This window comes from Mya arenaria, chromosome 12 (assembly GCF_026914265.1).
Source record: "Mya arenaria isolate MELC-2E11 chromosome 12, ASM2691426v1".
Classification (NCBI taxonomy): Eukaryota; Metazoa; Mollusca; class Bivalvia; order Myida; family Myidae; genus Mya; species Mya arenaria.
The window spans coordinates 69,320,871-69,342,507 of NC_069133.1; the positions used below are offsets into that span (position 1 = coordinate 69,320,871).

A 21,637-nucleotide genomic window follows, 5' to 3' on the forward strand; every position below is an offset into this window, starting at 1 on the left:
CCAGGAATGAATGGGTTGATTTATTAGAAAATTTGAAATGTCATTTTGTAGACTCTAATGAATGACATTTTTTTAATTTCATGATTGTTAGCGATTATCTTTTTCTTTCTTTAAAATAAAAGCGATTATTAGTGACTTTATATGGAAATGGTCACTTTTTGGCAATATTCGACCATCCGGTTGATTCCGGCAAGTTTTTGACATGTTTTTTTTTCCAAAAAAAATACATCAAAGCCATAGAGATATGACAAAAATGCCTGAAAAATGTTCTTTTTTGTATGAAAAGTTTAATAGTTTAATGCGGATGCACCCTAGTTTCCTACTTTTCATATAATAAATGAATGACATGACAAAGATTAAATAACAAAAACAGCATGAACTAGCATGTGAATAAAAATGGAGCACTTCCCATGGTTTTAATGAATCATACACCTCGCGCAAAACTCTCAAATTATACGAACAAAAATAGTTATCGCTGTTTGGCTGGATTGACTATATCCGCATAATCCTCTCAGTTGGACAGCCATGTCAAATATTCGACAAGATGCCCCTTACCATTCTGTCACTGTTTTAATCAACTTAACTTTATCACTAGAGTGTGCACACCACACAATTATTCTGTCTTGTTTTGGAAGGACAAGTAGAACGTGTATTAATCCCAAGTAGTGTTCGTTAAAAGGGTATAGTTATAAAGTCGGTTATAAGCTTCGGACAACGTAACCGTCGATAGTTAATGCGTAGCAAAAATCTCTTTCATTTTGTCTTTTTCAAAATGTGATGAAGTATCTAAATTGATAGAGAAGCGTTTAAAGCTGCACTCTCACAGAGTTACCGTTTTGACAACCTTTATTTTTATTTTATTTTTTGTCTTGGAATGAGCCAATTTTCGCGTAAATAACAAACAACCAGTGATATAAGATTGCTGACAAAAAATCAGATCGCAGGTATTCATAAATATGTCCATTTTTTAATTTTCTATGCATTTTTTAAAGCATTAGTAACACCTTCAGCCATAAAACATAAGTTTTCGAACGGAAATATGAAAAAAAAATATCTGATTTTTTTGTCAGCAGTCTTATATCACTGGTTGTTAGATATTTACGTAAAAAATGGCTCATTCTAAGACAAAAACAAATTAAAAAAAGGTGTCAAAACGATTACTCTGTGAGAGTGCAGCGTTAAGTGTCTCGTTTGCATCCGTTTACGAAGAGGTAAAACGTTCCATAATTATAATTATTATATGCTTAATTTGAGGTTTGTGATTTGTCGCTCTAACATAAAATTCATAGATTAACTACCTTATGAAAATCGTATTATGCGTTTCGTTTTATCTGTTCATGAATGTGATCAAATACCACAATAAATCGCATAATACAATAAATTCCACACAAATGCTAAATAATTCTCGCCTGAAACATAAGTGTTTACATTTGAACTATTAGGCGCACGGAATTCGCAATCCAATTTCATCCTAATAGCTCCCGATGATTTGTAAATATTTAGTCCCCAGCCCCTTAAAATCTCTCATACGTTAGAATCGGTTTATTTCAATGATAATAAATTAAACGAGAATATTTTAAGTATGTTATCAATTTTATGACTCAGGATAAAACACAATTAGATATTGATAGTAAATTTATATTTTTTGCCGAGCAGTTTGAAATCCATTACCCTTAGATTTGAAAAAAAAGAAAACCATTAGCGTTTGTGGTTATAGAATTTGATGTAAATACTAGTCATGTATACACTCTCAAGTGGACAATAACACGCTTTTTTATGACTTAGGATAAAACACAATTAGTTATTGCTAGTAAATTTATATTTTTGCCGAAGAGTTTTTAAATGCTTGAAATCCATTACCCTTAGATTTGAAAAAAAAGAAAGAAAACCATTAGCGTATGTGATCATAGAATTTGATGTTAATACTAATCATGTTCCAAATTCCAAATAGGATTAAGCGCAACATTTTAGTTTGGTATTTTTTGTGCATTTTTAAAGAGTTTTAATTTTTACTTTAAAATTAAATTATCTTTATGCCGGTAAACTATTTTTTTTTGTTTTATAAAATCAGTATTAAAGCTGCACTCTCACAGATTGACAGTTTTTACTTTTATTTTTTTGTCTCAGAATCAGCTGATTTTTACATCAATGCCTTCAATTCAGTCATATAAGATAAATCACAATGTAATGGATCTCAATTGTTTGGGAAACTGCCGAAAAACTCATTTTTCTTAAAGCGTTAGTACCGCTTTTAGCCATAAAACATCAGTTTTTGAATTAAAGATGAAAAACTGCGATCTGATCTTTTCACAAGACAAAATATAAAAAAAGAGTCAAAACTGACAATCTTTGAGAGTGCAGCTTAATTTAAGCCCAAACATTATAGAGAATAGTTGTTGTTTTTTCGTTCCAAACTTGGAGCGCTTTCACCAATGCTAGGTATCATACTTTTTATTTGTTACAACGTATTTCACCCACTTGGTAGATGATTCCAATCATTTGGACGTGGTTGGAGTCCAATCTGTTTAATAGGTTCGTGAGGAAATGGTACTTCTCAGACCATTTTATCAACTTCTTTTAATATATTGATAGCTCAGTCGGAAAACACGATCAATTGAGATATTCTCCAGAAATTGGATTCCCTTCAGCGTTTAAACAACCGCTAAAACGGGCTTCCTCAAACCACGGCGAATTCACAAAGGGGCTGGCGTGCAGAGCGTATGTCGGCAATTAGTAAATGCCGCATATGTTGATATTTCAAAGAAATCAATCAATTTAGGATATTAAGGTAATTTATAAAGATTATGACACGGCTAATGATCCTATAACTCACGCACACATTTAATCAACTTAAGATCGCTTTGAGAAACTTTAATCCTAATAACATTACATTTCTTCCGGTTATTTTCTGAACTAATTACTAATAAAGAATCAACAAAAAAGAACCGTTTCAGAGAGTTTTCTTATTGGTTAATATACAGGGTAGAATATTGGATGCTATTCAAAGGACAACCACCACGGAAGCAGGTGCTTCTTATTTGCATGAATTGATATTTAGTTGAGCCTCTCGAAATTTGCCGTTCAACGACGGATTGGGTGCAATCATTCACAATTTGTCAACTGTAACTTTGATCTGGTGTTATTTTTTGCCTGTAATGTGGCATCTAGTGATATTACTGCATGCTATGTGGTATCTAGAGATATTCTTGCTTGTAATATGGTATCTAGTGTTGTATCTAGTGATATTATTGCCTGTAGTGTTGTATCTTGAGATATTCTTGCTTGTAATATGGTATCTAGTGTTGTATCTAGTGATATTATTGCCTGTAGTGTTGTATCTAGTGATATTATTGCCTGTAGTGTTGTATCTAGAGATATTTTGCCTGTAATGTGGCATCTAGTGATATTACTGCATGCTATGTGGTATCTAGAGATATTCTTGCTTGTAATATGGTATCTAGTGTTGTATCTAGTGATATTATTGCCTGTAGTGTTGTATCTTGAGATATTCTTGCTTGTAATATGGTATCTAGTGTTGTATCTAGTGATATTATTGCCTGTAGTGTTGTATCTAGTGATATTATTGCCTGTAGTGTTGTATCTAGAGATATTTTGCCTGTAATGTGGCATCTAGTGATATTACTGCATGCTATGTGGTATCTAGAGATATTCTTGCTTGTAATATGGTATCTAGTGTTGTATCTAGTGATATTATTGCATGTAGTGTTGTATCTAGAGATATTTTTGCCTGTAGTGTTGTATCTAGAGATATTATTGCCTGTAGTGTTGTATCTAGAGATATTTTTGCCTGTAATGTGGCATCTAGTGATTTTACTGCATGCTATGTGGTATCTAGAGATATTCTTGCTTGTAATATGGTATCTAGTGTTGTATCTAGAGATATTATTGCCTGTAATGTTGTATCTAGAGATATTTTTGCCTGTAGTGTTGTATCTAGAGATATTATTGCCTGTAGTGTTGTATCTAGAGATATTTTTGCCTGTAGTGTTGTATCTTGTGATATTATTGCCTGTAGTGTTGTATCTAGAGATATTATTGCCTGTAGTGTTGTATCTAGTGATATTATTGCCTGTAGTGTTGTATCTAGTGATATTATTGCCTGTAGTGTTGTATCTAGAGATATTTTTGCCTGTAGTGTTGTATCTTGTGATATTATTGCCTGTAGTGTTGTATCTAGAGATATTATTGCCTGTAGTGTTGTATCTAGTGATATTCTTGCCTGTAATGTGGTGTTTAGTGATATTCTTGCCTATAGTGTTGTATCTAGTGATATTCTTGCCTGTAATGTGGTATCTTTAAAAGTGATATTCTTGCCTGTAATGTGGTGTCCAGTGATATTCTTGCCTGTAATGTGGTGTCTAGTGATATATTCTTGCATGTAATGTGGTATCTAGTGATATTCTTGCCTGTAATGTAGTATCTTAAAAAGCGATATTCTTGCCTGTAATGTGGTATCTAGAGTTATTTTTGCCTGTTATGTGGTGTCTAGTGATATTCTTGCATGTAATATGGTACCTAGTGATAGTTTTGCCTGTAATGTGGTATCTAGTGATATTTTACTTGTAATGTTATTCAAAGTGTAAGCCTTGCAATAACTGATGGGTATATATGCTTACTTATGTAGCGGCATGCCAGTAATATGCTATCTGGTGTAATAATTGGCTATCCAGAACTATATACTGGCATTGTTGTCTTTGATATGCGGCTTATTATAATTCTTTCTTGCTATATGATGAAATTTGATGTAATGTGCTTGCTATTGTAATTCCGTCATGTAAAGTGCTCTTTAGTGCACTTAATGCCAGTTATGCTGTTAAGTGTATTTTTTTCTTGTAATGTTCTTACTAGTGTACATAATTCTTGAATGTCGTGTGCTTACTATAGCGTGATTCCTGTCTGCAATGTTCTATTTAGTTGATCTTGTCTGTAATATGCTGCCTATTATAACTCTAGTATATAGTTCGAATGTGCAAGCTACTTGGAAGGTTCTGTCCTGTAATGAGATATTGTCTTGGTGCCTACACACTAGATTTATATTATGTTTATTTTTTCTAGTTCTATCATTTCCTATCAAATTACGACCAAACACCGCAAAGCTGAGAACCCCTATACATGATATGTCATGTGTTTCAAAGAGCCTGCAGACAGATCGGTGAATTTGTTTGTGTGTTGAGATTTTTAAAACAAGTATTGGAATTAGGAAAACCTCCTGTAAGCGGAAAACCTACCACAGACCTTTAACAATTCTCTTTCATCTGGAGTATTCCAAAATGAGTGTTTACGTTTCTGGTTATAAAGTCCCGAAGCTGAACATATTTTGGAAATATTTATTTCTGCAGAATGAAAATAATCAGTGATTCCACTTCAGGCCACAATAGCCAGGAAGTTTAGCGTTTCTTTAATTACAAATCGTATACTTAAGGGGAATTCACATATTTCATCGCAATATAAATAAAGGTGTACTTTCATTAAGATTTTTCCGAAAGCAACCCGATAGAAAACTGTAATAAACACCATGATATTTCTTGAAGTTCCTTGAATAAACATTGTATACGTTTGTCCCTTGATGTTTGAGATGTTTGTTATTTATTAATACGTATTGATTGCTTTAGCTTTATTGATAATAATCTAGAGTATATTGAATACAATAACAAACTTTTTTAACAAGAGAGTCGTCCATGACTTAATTTAACAGTACGTCTGAGATCATTTAAAATTGTAATTAAGCCATTTCCACTATATTTTATCCAAGTTGACTTGAGTTTTGTGCTTTGATAAATCGATATTTCTGGCTGTGTTCTGTGGGCCAAGGTTGTCTATGGCCGGCCTACCACCTGTGAAATTGCCTGACTCTGCAAATCGTTTACACTCGTGTTTGTCCCTGCCCCCTTCAGCCTCATTGTGGCTTCTAACAGCGTTTCCCTTAAATCTGCATTTGAAAGATGATTGCTGAATGAAAATGGTTCATGTTTGCTTCTACTTCCATTCGACAACGCTGGTAGATAATTTGTAGTTTAGCGTTGTCCAGTGTCCAGGTACCGTATTTAACAGCACTGATCGATGGCAGTTCAATCTGGCGCTGTTTTAAGTGGTTTGGAAATGCTATCAGCGAAGTTTTTACATCTTTCTGACCATTCGTATGGAGAGCGAGAGGCAGAAATTATACACAATGATGCCAATGACTGGTTGCTGAATGCATAAATACAAGAAGCTCTGTCAGCCTGTATGTTTCGAAGGGATTCTACACTGGCAGTGTTGCAAACGTACATGGAAGAAGAACAAAGCTCTTCGAGTCTGATTCGCAGAAATGTGAGCGGTCGTCAACAGGTAAAAAAACGACAAATGACGCTTTGTAGGTGCACCAATGTTGTCTTCACTGCTTGAATGGTCAGTTGAGCAATTAGCATCCGACTTATCAGACCTTCAATCCATTGTGAAAACGTAGAAGCGTCGCTGTATTGGTTTATGGCTGTCGTATTCAGGCTCTCTAAATGTCGTATCTGGTTCTTTTCGCTTCTTTAAGATTTCTTTCTCTTCAATAAACATGTTTTAGTTTGGGTTTTCCAAACATTGAGATTGGAGGTTGCCTTCCTTCCCTGCTCCCTTACAGCTCGTTCCTCTGCAAAAGATGCAATGATTATATTTGCCCTTTTTTTTAAAAAACTTATCTTTACAGTACTACTTCATTCAATTTAGATAAATCTGCATGTACTTTCATGCTATTTACATATTTTCTTAAATGCTACGGATATGAATTACATGTAGTTATACGGCATTTGCCAATTATCATGTAAATGCTCTGTCATTTCTTAACCTCTGTTATCTCTTCACGCTCTGAATCCTGAGCAAGTAATGTGCTACGTAGCTCCATGCCTTCTCCGTGCCTCTCGGGCCTCTCGTGGTGATTGCTTGCCTCTATAGTAAACCTTCTGCCCTCAGCGCGCTGTGTAGTTTGTGGTTGAGTCTGATTTCTGTGTAATATTAGTTAGTAAACATGGCACCAATGATGATCCTGGTCTTCTTGTACCTTTTTAATCATCTTGCAGGGCTGTCCTCTTTGTGCATTGCTGTTCTCTTTGTGCATTGCTTTTTATAACACTAGATGAAATATTGTCAACCCAGGTAAGAAAAAATGCAACTTATGATATTAACATCCAAGAAAACATCTTAAATTAACTCAGTTCGCAGATGACACAACTATATTTTTTTAAGAATCATAAATGAAATACCAATTGTTCTCGATATTATTGAAGAATCTGGAATATATTCAGGACTTAAACAAAATGAAGGCAACAGCACAAGGTCTCTGGATTGGCAAATGCAAAAGAAATGAAATCAATATCAAGATCACCTCAAACAACGTTAAATCACTTGGTGTAAATTATGGAAACAATAAAAAATGAATGTATGAATTTAAGCTGAAAGACTAGGGAAAAAGTAAACAATTGATAAATAATTGGAATAAACGAAAACTTACCTTCTTTGGCAAGATTACGGTTATATTTTTTTTTTACTTTTCCAAAACTTGTATACCTGGCTCAAAACATTGTGACGCCTTATTCAATAGTAAATATTTTAAAGCCATGATTTTTAAGTTTGTTTGGAGGGGTTAAAGAGATAGAATTAAACGCTCATATTTTATATGAACTTAGGCAGTATTATATCTATACCGATCTATACAAACAAAAAACTTTATTTTATAAATATTTGTTAATTCTATGTATTCAGTTTAAACACCTGTCCGTTAATCAAACTAAAATATCCGAGACACTACAATATTAGAAAATATATAATATGGATTGATACATTTATAAAAGTTAAACATAAAAGTATTCTATTTAAGAACTGGATTGAATGTAACATACTTTATCTAAATGATGTTATATCGAATTCGCTCAATATCGACACAAATACATGTACGTTGTACATGTAAGCTAAAAAATAAAAACAATTGGATAGCAGAAGTAAACTTATTAATAAAAGGCCATTCCTAACTATTGGACAGAAATTCTAAGATGAAAGACATGTATAAAGACTAAAGTCAATACAAAAACATATATAAGTTTCCAAAACAAACCACTCAAGAAAATGACAAACAATCGTCTCGATAGTGTTCTTCTAGTTGCTCTTTGTTGTGTTGTCTTGTTTTCTTCACTTAGTTTATCCCCATTTGATTGCAGGTGTTCTCCCTGTTCATTTTAAGTCTGATAGACCTGTGCCATTGGTGGAATGTTAGACATTGCTGAAGGTGAAGGTCCACGGTGGAGGTAAGTAAGTCGGTCTGAGGCTGTCATAGCATCTTTACGGGATTGAGGAACTTCCAATTCAAGATGTTCAGATTTATCCATTGTCACATTCTTTAATTCATCGATCAGATTTTTAAACGTTTTTATTCTCATTTAGAACTTTTTCTAGGCGCTCCATATCATTCATGCAGAAGATAAATTCTCTCATTTCGACTGACCAACAAGCATATCTTCTTTGCATACGTTTGTTCCTAGTTCGGCGATAACGTTACTTATATCCGCATGCATTGCAAGAGAGTTGTCTATGGTCTGTGGTAATTCGTCGGAGGTGCGTGTGCTTCAAACATGTTTTCCTTTGTTGTGTCAGGTCGCGTTATGCTATATCAAGACTAGGGTTTTCAGCTTCGTTTTCGCCAAAAGTGGAACATTTCTCACTTGAATCACTTGATGTTTCAGTGATCTTGGTTTCATTCACTTTTTAAATATTTTTTTTTATATATGTTTCTGTGATAATTTCTATCAGTACAAATTTCATTTTTATCGGTCATATTCTCTTCACACTTACTTAATTCGGATTCTTGCTCTTCCATCATCATCTTCATCATCATCATCATCAACAACAGCAACAACAACAACATCAACAACAGCAACACCATCATCATCATCACCATCAACAGCAACAAAAAACAACAAGTTATAACGATGCTGGGCTTACACGAACATGTGTATATACGAGGAAAGGTCGGAAATAACAAACTAATATTCTTTGACCGGTAGGAGATATCCACCTTTACAACAATATGTGTAAATATACATCATCATCACCACCACCACCTCCACCACCACCACAACAACAACAGCACCACCACAGATTTACAATTATATAGACTGGTGTTCACCCAGCCGCAGTAGGACTGTAACGATGTAACGCGGCGATGTTCGTTCCCTGAGAAACTACGCTACACGACACTTGATTTGTTTCGATGACCGAGTTACACAAGCATGTTAAGTTGCATATACTACTGTTTGCATACTAAACTTAAATAGTGGAACGTGCTCGCCAATCAGTTAAACAAAACATGATCGCAATGTCATTTTGCACCGGAGATAGTTCATTCATATCGCCTCAACGGCGGATGCTAGCGACTCTTGAAATAGTTCCGTTTCTTGAGAGCGTAATTTAGAGCTGAGATTGTATTGGTTGTTTGAAGTGAACCCAATGCAAACAATACCTGTATGGATGCTTTGCGGGAGTATGAGACCGCCTTTTCAATAGTTGCACGTGATACCCAATTGTAAAAACCAAATTGCTGATGGTGGCAGTCGACCTCTTCGAAATAAAAAAGCAGACATGATAAAGTTTTTACTTATAAATGAAATTTTGTTGAATGGAAGTTGAAGCCAATCTTAAAATACTATTTTAATTTTCATGTATTCATCGAAGATCAGGATATGCAATCCTTTAAAAATATCAACCGTATAGTAATTATTTTCTATTTTTAAAGATTCTGATACTTTTTGATGGTTGGATAAGTCGTGATAGTATCGTAATTTATTTAGTTTGCTATATTTTTGTGAGGAAATAAGAACAAAAAATGTTCCCACCTGTTAGGCTCATTTAACGTTACGACTAAAATCATTATTTAAGATTCGACACCTTTATTAAGTAATTTCAACACAATCGTATTCCTCATTACATGATCAAAATATAATTCAAATATACATATATACATTGATAACACATGTCGTGGAACTGGCACCATGCAAGAGGTGGGGCTGAGGACCATATTTATATGAGGTAGGAGTGGGCTTTTGGACGGAAATTATACAAGGGGATTTCACACACCTGAGATGACATGTGACCTTCCGAAATCTATTTGGTAGAGTCTAATCATTTTTATGATTTGAATTTTATCAATTTTTATCAACCTGACTGCTCTAAGGCTGTCCACTTTATGTTTAGTTTATGTCTGTTTTATTAAAAAAAAAAATTTTTTTTTTCGCGAATTCAGCAAAATGACGCGCTACGGGTCAAATACAGAGTGGAAGATTGACTAAGAATAATTGCTGAAGTCAAAGGCAAACCATGGCGTCTTAATTCCCTTCATTAACACCACACCGGACTTTGCGAGTGACCATTATACAGTATTTGTTGTAACGGTAAAAGGCAAAGGCCAACGACAAGAGCTACTGACGTTTCTGGCAAAATATGCCGTCATTGCTTCCCAAAACAGTGTCAGCGTCGGCACTGCATCAGACACGATGGCCGTACAAATACGCGTGACTGAACATGCCGACCATGCGTGCACCTGCTATTGTAACCATGCACTTTGCAGCCCTTGTGGTAGGAATACACCAGTTACTAGATGGGAGTGCAGCCTGCCAACCTCTTAATTTTTGATAAGATAACTGCTCAAACATGTGTTTTTCTTGGAGAGCATACCTCATTCGATGGAGTGCGGCTAAAATACAGTCTCTTTATCTTAAGTGGCTTATGCTATAAACCTGGAGATTGGAAATCAATGTCGCCCCCTTCGCGATAATATGAAAACCTGTCATTAACAGGTGTCGAATTCACGACTTGTTAACCAAGAACGTTCAATTATTTGTTTAACTTGTCATTCTTAAGGATTACCTAATCAAGTGAAGCCCCTCATTGAGAATATTATTGCCTTACTGTTGAGCGTTCCGAAGATGAGGGCACTTGGTTGGCGACCGAGAGCCATAATCGGGGAAGATTTATTCATTAAAGCATTTTTAAAATCGAAAACATGGGGAAATCAGCCCTGAGTTCAGTTAAGGCTAACTAGAGGTGTTCTGCATTTAGTTTCCCACTTCCACTGTATATGCTGCGTTGCAACTGGGAAACGGAAACAAAGCAGATAGCGTACGTGAGTGAACATTAGCGGTAACTGAAAAATGCTAGCACTATAGACTTATATTAATAAGATATGACTTTTTTTGCAATTATACTTGAACAAATACCATGTTTGCATAATTATATCAATGTTGTAATGATCATACTATGGAAAAATAAAACAAAAGAGGACCAACTTTAGGTGTCCCATACACAAACATGTGGGATTATGTACATGCCAATTGATCCCGTATTATTTTGACACATGTATTATTTTAAAGGGTTTTATGTGCAGATCTTAACCTTAATATAACAAACAAGCTTTTTGGGTATTGAGAATTGTAAAAATGGTCGTTTCATGACTGATTTCAGCTGAATTAAAGTCTCATACCTTTATGTGTAATCTAGTTTTGGTCATCTACGCTGTACGTACAAGTTATCAGCAAGCAATACCCCAACTCACTTGGGATCACCGGGCATCAAGATTCAACATCAACGTTATTTGAGCTATCAGGGCCCATTTTCTCAAACATTCTTAAGCGTAACTCACTTATGTATCTTAATTAATTTAGCAACATTACTAGCATCAATATGAGTATATTAAAAAAAGAAGTTTATCTTATTTATCTCTAATATGTTTTCCTTTAAAGGCCTCAAAACTCTTTAATAAGAAAATATTACGCAATTTATACAAACTCAAGAAGAGTGTGCTAAGCTTGATCCTGTTAAAAGGGGAATTGAGATGTATCGAGGTATTGGGACCTGAGCTAGTTTACTTTTGGGGTGGATTCCTTAACTGCGAAGACTTTCGTCATTCGATCTTATTCTTTTTATGAATGTTGTTTAACTTTGCATTGTTCTGTTAGCTGTTTTGTAATATAGCGGTACTTAGGAATGAAAAATGATGGCAAGAACTGTAGACGCATATAAAAACGTATGAGTTCGGGCCTGTTTTACACATAAAACGGAATAACAGTAAATAATATACAACTTAAGGCCCGCAAGTACCGAATGGAGAAGTCATTTTCACTTCTTAAAGTCGCTGCTACATTTGAATCAACAGACTTGAGTAATTGGGTAAGAACAGACAAGAGTTACCTTAATCCCACTGAAGGAAGATAATGAGAATCGAATTTGCTGCTGAAAGGTTTTGAAGCACGGGCGATGATAAGTTTATGTGCACGGGAGTTCTAACGGAGTCGTGAAACAGGGAAAGAATTCCGCTTATTGTTATTGTGAGAGTGTTTATGTTGATCTATGGCGAAAAACTTAAGAAAGTGCCCCCTCCCCGCTCAACAAATTTTGTTTTTATATATTTAAAACAAGAAAAAAACATACAATGATGATCATATTTTCTCTGATGAATTGTCTACTAATAAAATAATAAACAAGATAAAGAGTGTTCTTAAACTGGTGATATAGCAAACGTACACTAACATTATTGAAATAAATTTACAAACAGTTTTAAGTCCATCACGATGCTGCTGTTGCTGGTGGTGGTGGTGGTGATGATGGTGGTGGTGGTGCTGCTGCTGCATGTGATGATGATGATTGATGATTGATGATGATGATGATGATGATGAACACGCAATTAAAGTATTTGTTAAATACATATCGTACAATCCTTATTACGTTTTATCTTAATTTTATAAAAAAAATACGAAAAAATACAAGCAGGTATATGAATGAATGAGTCATTCAGTGTCATAGACGCCAGATTACCGGGATTTCAGCTCTACACTAATCCCTGTCTTCGGTTGATAAGCCCCGCTGTTTATCATTCTGAAATATTAACAAATTTGGGATTGATTTTATATCATCTTCTGCATATCATTTATTTTTGGACAGATTTTAATTGATCTGAAATGTAGGACATTCGATAACTTTTAATTGAAAAATGATTAACTTTGAGGTATGAGAAATAAAAGATTATTTTTGACACACTTGAATATCACGTTGTCCCGTTCTGTATATCAGTTAAGGGCCTACGCTTTCGTCGCCTTTATGTCTTAAATAAGGATGCTCTCTATAATCATCAAACTCAATACATTATCAGCAGCAGCAGCAGCAGAAGCAGCAGCAGCAGTAACAGCAACAACAGTACCACCGACAACAGTCACACAAGCACCTGATTAAACGATCATGACGTTCAAATATGAAGTGGTTTCCATTCATTACTGGTTATGATAAAACACTTTTTACCACTATTTAAAAAACAGCATTATAAATAACAAATTAACGCAAATGAACTTATTATAGCCGCTGTTATATGTGATATGATAATGTATGCCCGTGCACAGCTAAACATGCATCAATTATGACTGTCTGCAGGCAGGGCACGATTGAATCGCGCACCTGGTTGGTTCCGTGTTTATTTTCCCGTCTACCCGGGACCGCCCATTTTCTTGAGTGCTTCTTCAAGTTATCGGGCAAGACTGATAAAAAGAGCAGCCCACAACATTAGTTATCTAGATTACGGCATATGAAAACTAATAACCTGTTTGCTTCTTAATGGAATTAAGTAGTGAGCTTGTTCCCATTAGATGAAAATGGTGTGAAATTGAAATTGCCGCTGATGTCATTGTTGCAAATATTCTTTAATTGTAAATGTAGTTTTCATTAAAGAACTTAAGATATTACAACTAATTATTGTCATGGATATAAAAACGGAGAATCGTCTTGAAATTGAACAGACTAAAAGGTGTTCATTTACTATAGAAAGTATTCTGTCGTCCCCAAAGAGAGTTGATAAAAAGGAAAGTGAAAACTGCCAACACGGTGAAGGGAAACGTCAACGCTTTGAAGAAACAACAAAAGCCCCATGTGTTCCACGTAATATATGTGAACAAGAACAGTACTATGGAAGGCTTATATCGGCGGCCAACGCTTCCTTTACAGGAAACTACTTACAAAGGCTAAAACAAATGTATGGACTTCGCCACAATACATTATGTTGGGAAAATTCAAATGTCCACGGTCAAATTCCATTTAACTTGAACTCATACGACCGAGAAACAAGACTGAATCGTTCGCCCGAGCATTTTTCAAGAAATCTGGAGGAAGAAGACGAAATAAATGAGACCGCTGACCATATATCTTCTGATGAAAACTGTTGTATAAGAAGCACACTTCTTGGAACAAATATAGATAATTCCAATGAAAAGGGCGACATTAGTGTAAGCTGTGGTCATTTCCCCGAAGATGAAAACCGCATAATATCAGTGAAAAAGCAAGAGTGTTCAATTAACGACAATGACAGTTTTGAAATGAGTGTCTCCGATACAGATGAAACAAACGAACAAGGCGTGTCCATAGAGTATGACAGTGATGGTGGTCGCAACGATGGCGATGATACTTCTGCAAATGTCAAGGACACTAAGCATGCCACAGAAGACAAATCTACTGAAGTCAAGGATGCTGTAATACGGCAGTCTGTGGAGGGGACGGGTGAGCTTATGGATGTTGAAGAGGGAAAAAAGAACTCTAACATTGTTTCCAGGAGTAAGCCGATATTCCGAAAAGAAGGTAAGTCTTTCGACAAGACGTCGGCAGATTTTCAGTCTGATACAAAAATGAGGCCTAGAAGTAATCCATATTATGTAGTTATACCTGGAAATGCAAGTTTGATGCTCAATTAATTAATTTCATTATGATGTTTATATCTCTAGCTTTAAAATGACATATATAGTTTACAAACCTTTTTGTTTCTTTTAAAATTTTATAACATTCATGTATGCGTAAAATGGTTATATATGATCAAACATCATTTAGAAGGTAAAACACTTTTTTTTAGCTTCGTCTAATTTCGAAGATAAAGTCTATTTATTGTTAAAGCCATGGTGTCGGCGTTCCCGGCTTTGTCGCCGGCATCGTAGTGCAGAACACGTTAACTTTGGCAATAAAGCCACCATATTAAAATGAATCTTATTACACGTGCTGACAGAGACGATACGCACACACCCACAACTCACTCCGGCTTTAATAAGTAATGATTTACCCCATTTTTCAATTGAAATACATCAGATCACAGTTAATGTTAATTTTGTGACGCTTTTGTGCCGGTATTGTCACAGTCTTCGTGTCGGCGTGAAAAACCCGTCACCTTGGTGATAACTCAGAAACTGTTCAAGATATTCAAATGGAACTTGGCACTCATGCTGCCAGATGCAACACGCACGAGCATAGCAAGACCCATAACTCTGGCCTTTATAGTTATTTAGTCATATCCCTAGTTTGATAAAAGAAAAAAGGACCAGCGTTGGCGTCCCATGACTCCGCGGCGAAATTATTTACTTATGAGTACATGAAAACAAACGTTTCTTACTTTCATTTATTATATGACATTTTTATAAAATATTCATTATTCAAATATTTATTTTGAATGTTTCAGTCGTCTTTGCAGTATGTAATGAATAAATATAAGATAATATATACGTTTTGGCATTGTTTAACAGTAGCGTTGTACTGGTTGACGGGCAACTGCATTCTGTCACTAACAATTCTATAAGACTTTGTTTTATATGAAAAAAATATTTTTATGCATAATTTTCGATGTTTTTATATCCACTTTGCGCAAACCTTTCTACTTTTTGAGAGTGCTCTAGTTCGACCTTAAACTATGTATGGAAGAACCAACAACATATAATAAACAAATGGAGAAAAAAATAACCATTCAATTTATTTTTCCGAAATTTTAATTTAAAAATATGTGTAAACTGTGACAGTAAAAAAAATGAATATGTAAATATTACAACGCCGTTAAATTTATAAGTTATAATTACATTTGGTATCATTTTCTCCTTAAAGCGGAGCAAGTGATATTCGAACCCAAGGAAGAGCGCAGCGCTCGCATACAATGAATCCCGGGTTCAATACCGACTCAAGGACATCAAATACTGGTTGATACCCAGGAAACTGGCGGACGGGGGCCGAACGTTTGTGTATAAACTGCCGTACCACAGAGCTCCGCTATATCGGTCTCTTCATGTTTAGTATTCCGTTTCAAAAAGATACTCGGAATGTGTTAAACCATGTAAATGTTGCATTAAGCTGAATGCCCTGACCATGTGGGCCATTAAGAACTACACGGTCAATGTCCATCGAATCAGTAGTAGTTCGTACAATTTAAATAATAGTATTAATGTATTGTATTAATTTAAAGTGTATTTTGTATTATTAATCTTAAATTGAGTGCCAGTGATTTGAATTACTTCATAGATAATTAAGATTTCCAAAAGTAAATCGACTTTAACTGCTAAATTGAAATTGCTACGCGATCTACTTGCAGGATAGTTAAATGTAAGGATTTCCGACGAGATGTTAACCGCCGTTAAACCGCCGATGTTGTTTTCGATGGAAAATGGCCGAGGTGCTCCGAATGCGTGTATGCTTTACTGACATGTTGCTTCAACAAAGGGCTATTATCATGAAAGCACGCAAGGACATTTTCGTATCGGTTCGGAAAAAGCGGTCAGAAAAAAGCACACACGTGCTTGACCTTATCGTTTATGATACACTGATGATAAATAAAAAATAGGTATCAGACATGATTTTTTTCATCATTTCTTATTGGATTATTGCAGCAAATAAAACCCGTCGAAAAAAAGTTCCCGGGACTTTAGGATTCACCCCACGTCCTTGACAGCATGGAAGGAATTTTTATATAATATATTGTGAATATTTATATATTATTGTATATTGCCGAAGTTACCATCTAATTTGTCCTGGGGGTGGTCTAGGTGGTGAGCGCAGAACTCGCGACCAAGAGAATGGAGGTTCGGCCCGGCTCCATGATATATTACTGGTGATAACCTGGCGGGAACCTATAGAAAATGTGGCGGTACGGGCGTAGAGTGTACAGGGTGTAGAGTGCATCAGGTGTATGATGTGTATAGGGATCAGGGGGTATATGATGTCAGGGTATATAGGGTGTATATGGTGAAGGGGAAATGGGGTGTATAGGGTGTATTTGGTGTAAAGTGTGTATAGGGTGTAAAGGTGTAGGGTGAGTAGGGTGTATAGGGTATAGGGTGTACGGTGTATAGGTTGTATAGGGTGTATAGGTTGTATAGGGTGTAGGGTGTATAGGTTGTATAGGGTGTATAGAGTGCATAGGGTGTAGGGTATATAAGGTGTAAAGGGTGTATAGGGTGTAAAGGGTGTATAGGGTGTAGGGAGTGTATAGAGTGTTGGGGGCATTGGGTGTATAGGGTGTAAAGTGCGTAGGGTGTATAGGGTGTATATGGTGTAGGGTGTATAGCGTGTAAAGGATGAATAAGTTGTATAGGTTGTATTGGGTGTAGGGGGCATGGGGTGTAAAGGATGAATAGGTTGTATTGGGTGTAGGGGGTATGGGGTGTAAAGGATTAATAGGTTGTATAGGTTGTATTGGGTGTAGGGGGTATGGGGTGTAAAGGATGAATAGGTTGTAAAGGTTGTATTGGGAGTAGGGGGTATGGGGTGTAAAGGATGAATAGGTTGTATAGGTTGTATTGGGTGTAGGGGGCATGGGGTGTATAGAGTGTATAAGGTGTAGGGGGCATGGGGTGTATAGGGTGAATAGGGTGTAAAGGGTGTAGGGTATATAGGGTGTAGGGGGCATGGGTGTATAGGGGGTAAAGGGTGTAGGGTGTATGGGGTGTAGGGGGCATGGGGTGTATAGAATGTATAAGGTGTAAAGTGCGTAGGGTGTATAGGGTGTATATAGTGTAGGGGACAGGGGCTGTATAGGGTGAATAGGGTGTAAAGGGTGTAGGGTATATAGGGTGTAGGGGGCAATGGTGTATAAGTGTAGGGTGTATGGGGTGTAGGGGGCATGGGGTGTATATAGGGTGTAGGGTGTAAAGGGTGTATAGGTAGTAGGATGTAAAGAGTGTAAACGGTGTATAGGGTGTAGGGTGTATAGGGTGTAAAGATGTATAGGGTGTATAGGGTGTAGGGGCATAGAGTGTATAGGGTATAGGGTGCAGGGGGCATGGGGTGTATAGAGTGTATAGGTTATAGGGTGTAAAGGGTGTATATGGGGTATGTGATGTATAAGGTGTTGGGGGCATGGGGTGTAGAGGGTGTATATGATGTATGGTGTATAGGGTGTGTGATGCATAGGGTGTAGCGTGAATGGGGTGTATAGGGTTTATGGGTGTGTGGTGTATAGGGTGTAGCATGAATGGGGTGTATAGGGTGTATGGGTGTGTGATGCATAGGGTGTTGCGTGAATGGGGTGTATATGGTGTATGGGTGTGTGGTGTATAGGGTGTATGAGGTGTGTAGGGTGTATTGAGTGTATATGGTGTAAAGGGTGTATGAGGTGTGTAGGGTGTATGAGGTGTGTAGGGTGTAGGGTGTATAGGGTGTGTAAGGTGTATGAGGTGTGTAGGGTGTATGGAGTGTGTAGTGTGTATAGGGTGTGTGATGTATAGGGTGTATGGGGTGTGTGGTGTATAGGATGTATGAAGTGTGTAGGGTGTATAGCTTGTTCATGGTGTAGCGTGTATTGGGTGGTGGGTTTTTATTGTGAATATGGTGTATGGTGTACAGGGTTGAGGATGTTTAGGGTGTAGGGTGTATGGTGTATATGGTGTAGGGTGTATGGGGTGTATGGTTTATGGGGTGTATGGGGTGTAGGATGGGTAGGTGTATTTGGTGTATATTGTATGGGGTGAATAGGGTGTATGGTGTATAGGTTTTAGAATGTAAGGGGTAGTGTAGGGTGTATGGGGTGTAGGGTGTATAGGGTGTTTAGGGTGTAGCGTGAATAGGGTTTCCGTATCAGATTGCAGTTCATTCGTTATCTCGTTTTGATTGTGTTCTTTTGTTTTTATAGTTTATGACATTTTGTCTCAATGCCATTGCAGACATGTAGTGATATTGCAAATTCAGATCGTTAAAATATATACATAAGTAAAGAGAATAATGTTTTTTCCCTTTCAATACCAGTTTTGACATTAACGGACATTTTTGTATATATGTTTTATTTTGAGCGAAGAAGAAAATAAAATTTAAGACCTAATATTGGACTCTCACACTGGCGACATTTTTAATGAAGTATTTTTAATAGTTTATTTGAATTAAAAAATAGACATCAACAGGCAGATACAATCTTCAAGCCTTAATCAAATTTTCAATTCTTTATAATTCAACAAACGTTTGCCGTAGCTCGACCTTTCCGGGACATTAACCTCCTATCCCGGACATGGTCCAAAACATTTTAATTAGGATTTCTTTGATATTTGTATAGCCAATAGTTTGAAAACCATATACATGTAACTAAAAATCATAACTCCGATGCCTATGTGCTTCATTATATATCATTATTTATTCGGTGATAATATCCAACTGATATTGAATCAACGATGTTTTTTTATCGAGATGTAACAATTAATTTTAATCATTTTTAGATATTTAATTGCTATATGCAATGCGTTATGGGAGGACTTTTGTTTGATGTTCATTATAAACATAGTATGCTTTAAACAAGACGGCGCTGTCATATGTCGGTCTTACCTATCATGATGAGTAAATTAGTAATAGATAATAAGTGAAATTATTCTGAAATACTGAAACTGTCGCTGACCTATGTTATATCCTCTGGTCCCAATATCAAGAACTAACTCACGTCATTTCTCAATTTAAACTTGTTTTTTTTTTGCACATAGTAGTATGGCATGATTTCAAATTAAGTATAGGTTATTGTTTATGTGGAGATACATGTTGAGATTTCAAGCGCCCAAGTCTGGCTCAGCCAGACGAACGATTTTTTTCATTTTATTTTGTTACTTGTTCATGCCTTGGCTTTATGTACACTGTGTTTTGGGCCGGTGGCCTCTTATCACGAATAAAATGAGTTTGAGTTTGAGAGTGACAGAGCTCCGCCTTACTGACCTCTTGTAGTTATTATATTTCGCTTCTATCACTGAACATGTGTTTGCGTGAGATACGGTTAATGAAGCAATAGGGTTGTAGGTATTTGTATATTAAGAGTTTTGTCAAATTCCTACAGCACGATTATATTGCCGGTGCAAAATCCGCTTTCCGCGGCATTTTCTTGTTTTACGTTGATAAACATAATTGCTCAATCTTCTTAAGAAAAACAATTTTTATAGCAAAAAGTGTTATTGAGTAATCACTAAAAAGTAAAAAAAAACAATAAACTGCATGCAAGTGTTTTATCATAGTTTGTGACATTATTTAGGCATAAAACATTTTCGCTAAATACTGTACAAGTAAAAATTTGAAAGAACTAGATTGTCCCCCTTTCATTTCCAATTAAATACAATATTTAAATAATGTGTTCAGTTGAAATTCAGGGTTATTTTCGTGATATTGAGGCCCGGCCCCGATCTTTTTAAGCTGAACAGGCTCACGTAGCTAATTTCAATTAGCCAAAATACAAACTGAAATTTGATTGTGACAAATGAAAAAAGAGAGTTTAAAGTGAATATTATAAATTCTTATTTAAAGTCTAAAGACCCTAAAAAGGTAAATAATACGCAAATTGTAGATAAAAAAAATGTTTTTATTATATTAGAGTACGTTTTACTATTAACCAAATATCACATCGTGTATATTCTCAAATTCACGTGTTTATTATTTATTTTTAGTTCAAGCAGATGTCAACACGACTGCCAGCATAACATCGTTGCGGGAGTCGAGCAAACCTCGGAAGAAACGGTCGCGTGCCGCCTTTTCGCACGCGCAGGTGTTTGAGCTTGAGCGCCGCTTCCGGCACCAGCGTTACCTGTCCGGCCCCGAGCGCGCAGACCTGGCGAACGCACTTAAACTCACAGAAACCCAGGTCAAAATCTGGTTTCAAAACCGCCGGTATAAAACCAAGCGGAAACAGATGCAGCGTGACCAAGCGTTGACCGGAAGTTCCAAGACAGCGTCTGTAACGATCCTGGTCAAGGACGGCAAACGTCTTTATGACGCGGAAGAAATGATCAGACCCATGTTTTACCCTCCAGCTATACCACTTACACCGTACGGTTTTTTCTCACCGTATTTCCACTGATTATTATGAAGTTTTTTTAAGGTATCCACTCCATAAATAAGCAAGTGTTTGGTTATAGTGTCATATACCAGTGTTACACTTTGTTGCTTGGTGACCCCATATATAGATGGAATCGACTTAAGGGGATTTTGTTTGTTTATAAATAAAATGACAACAATGGGAGTAATGATACAGCACGTACCTATAAACCTGGATACATAGTTACTTTTTCCGTTATTTTTATTTGTGTTGTTAATATTTGTGTGTTTTTCAAGGCCGGAAAGGCTTTTGTTATCACTCTGGACGCACGTTACGTGCTCTCTCTGTAATCATAGGACTATTATCACATGATATCAATACAGTATGGAGTTGCATTGTATGAAGAATTCACCTACATGTATTGAAGGTTGGATATTTGCCTATCCATCAGCGTCGGCCAGTCTTGTTAGGTTATGGGGCATAGTGCACAGTAACCCTGGTTACAGCTACTCCGGTTCTTTAACGTGCACCAGTGTATAGCACTAT

At 36.2% G+C, this 21,637-nt stretch overlaps 1 protein-coding gene across 1 annotated transcript; it reads left to right on the plus strand.

Annotated features, from left to right (window-relative positions):
* Nucleotides 1-13,616: 13,616 nt before the first annotated feature.
* On the plus strand, nt 13,617-21,287 carry LOC128211256 (uncharacterized). The gene is made up of 2 exons (XM_052915832.1): nt 13,617-14,649; nt 20,724-21,287. Exons 1-2 carry the CDS (start codon nt 13,779-13,781, stop codon nt 21,131-21,133), a joined length of 1,281 nt encoding a protein of 426 aa, XP_052771792.1. The 5' UTR covers nt 13,617-13,778; the 3' UTR covers nt 21,134-21,287.
* Nucleotides 21,288-21,637: the final 350 nt, after the last annotated feature.

Excerpts from the sequence above, each read along its gene's own strand:
- LOC128211256 (XM_052915832.1), top strand. The coding sequence starts at position 13,779 with ATGGATATAAAAACGGAGAATCGTCTTGAAATTGAACAGACTAAAAGG. Across the intron at positions 14,650-20,723 it reads GCCGATATTCCGAAAAGAAG|TTCAAGCAGATGTCAACACG; the intron begins GTAAGTCTTTCG and ends ATTTATTTTTAG.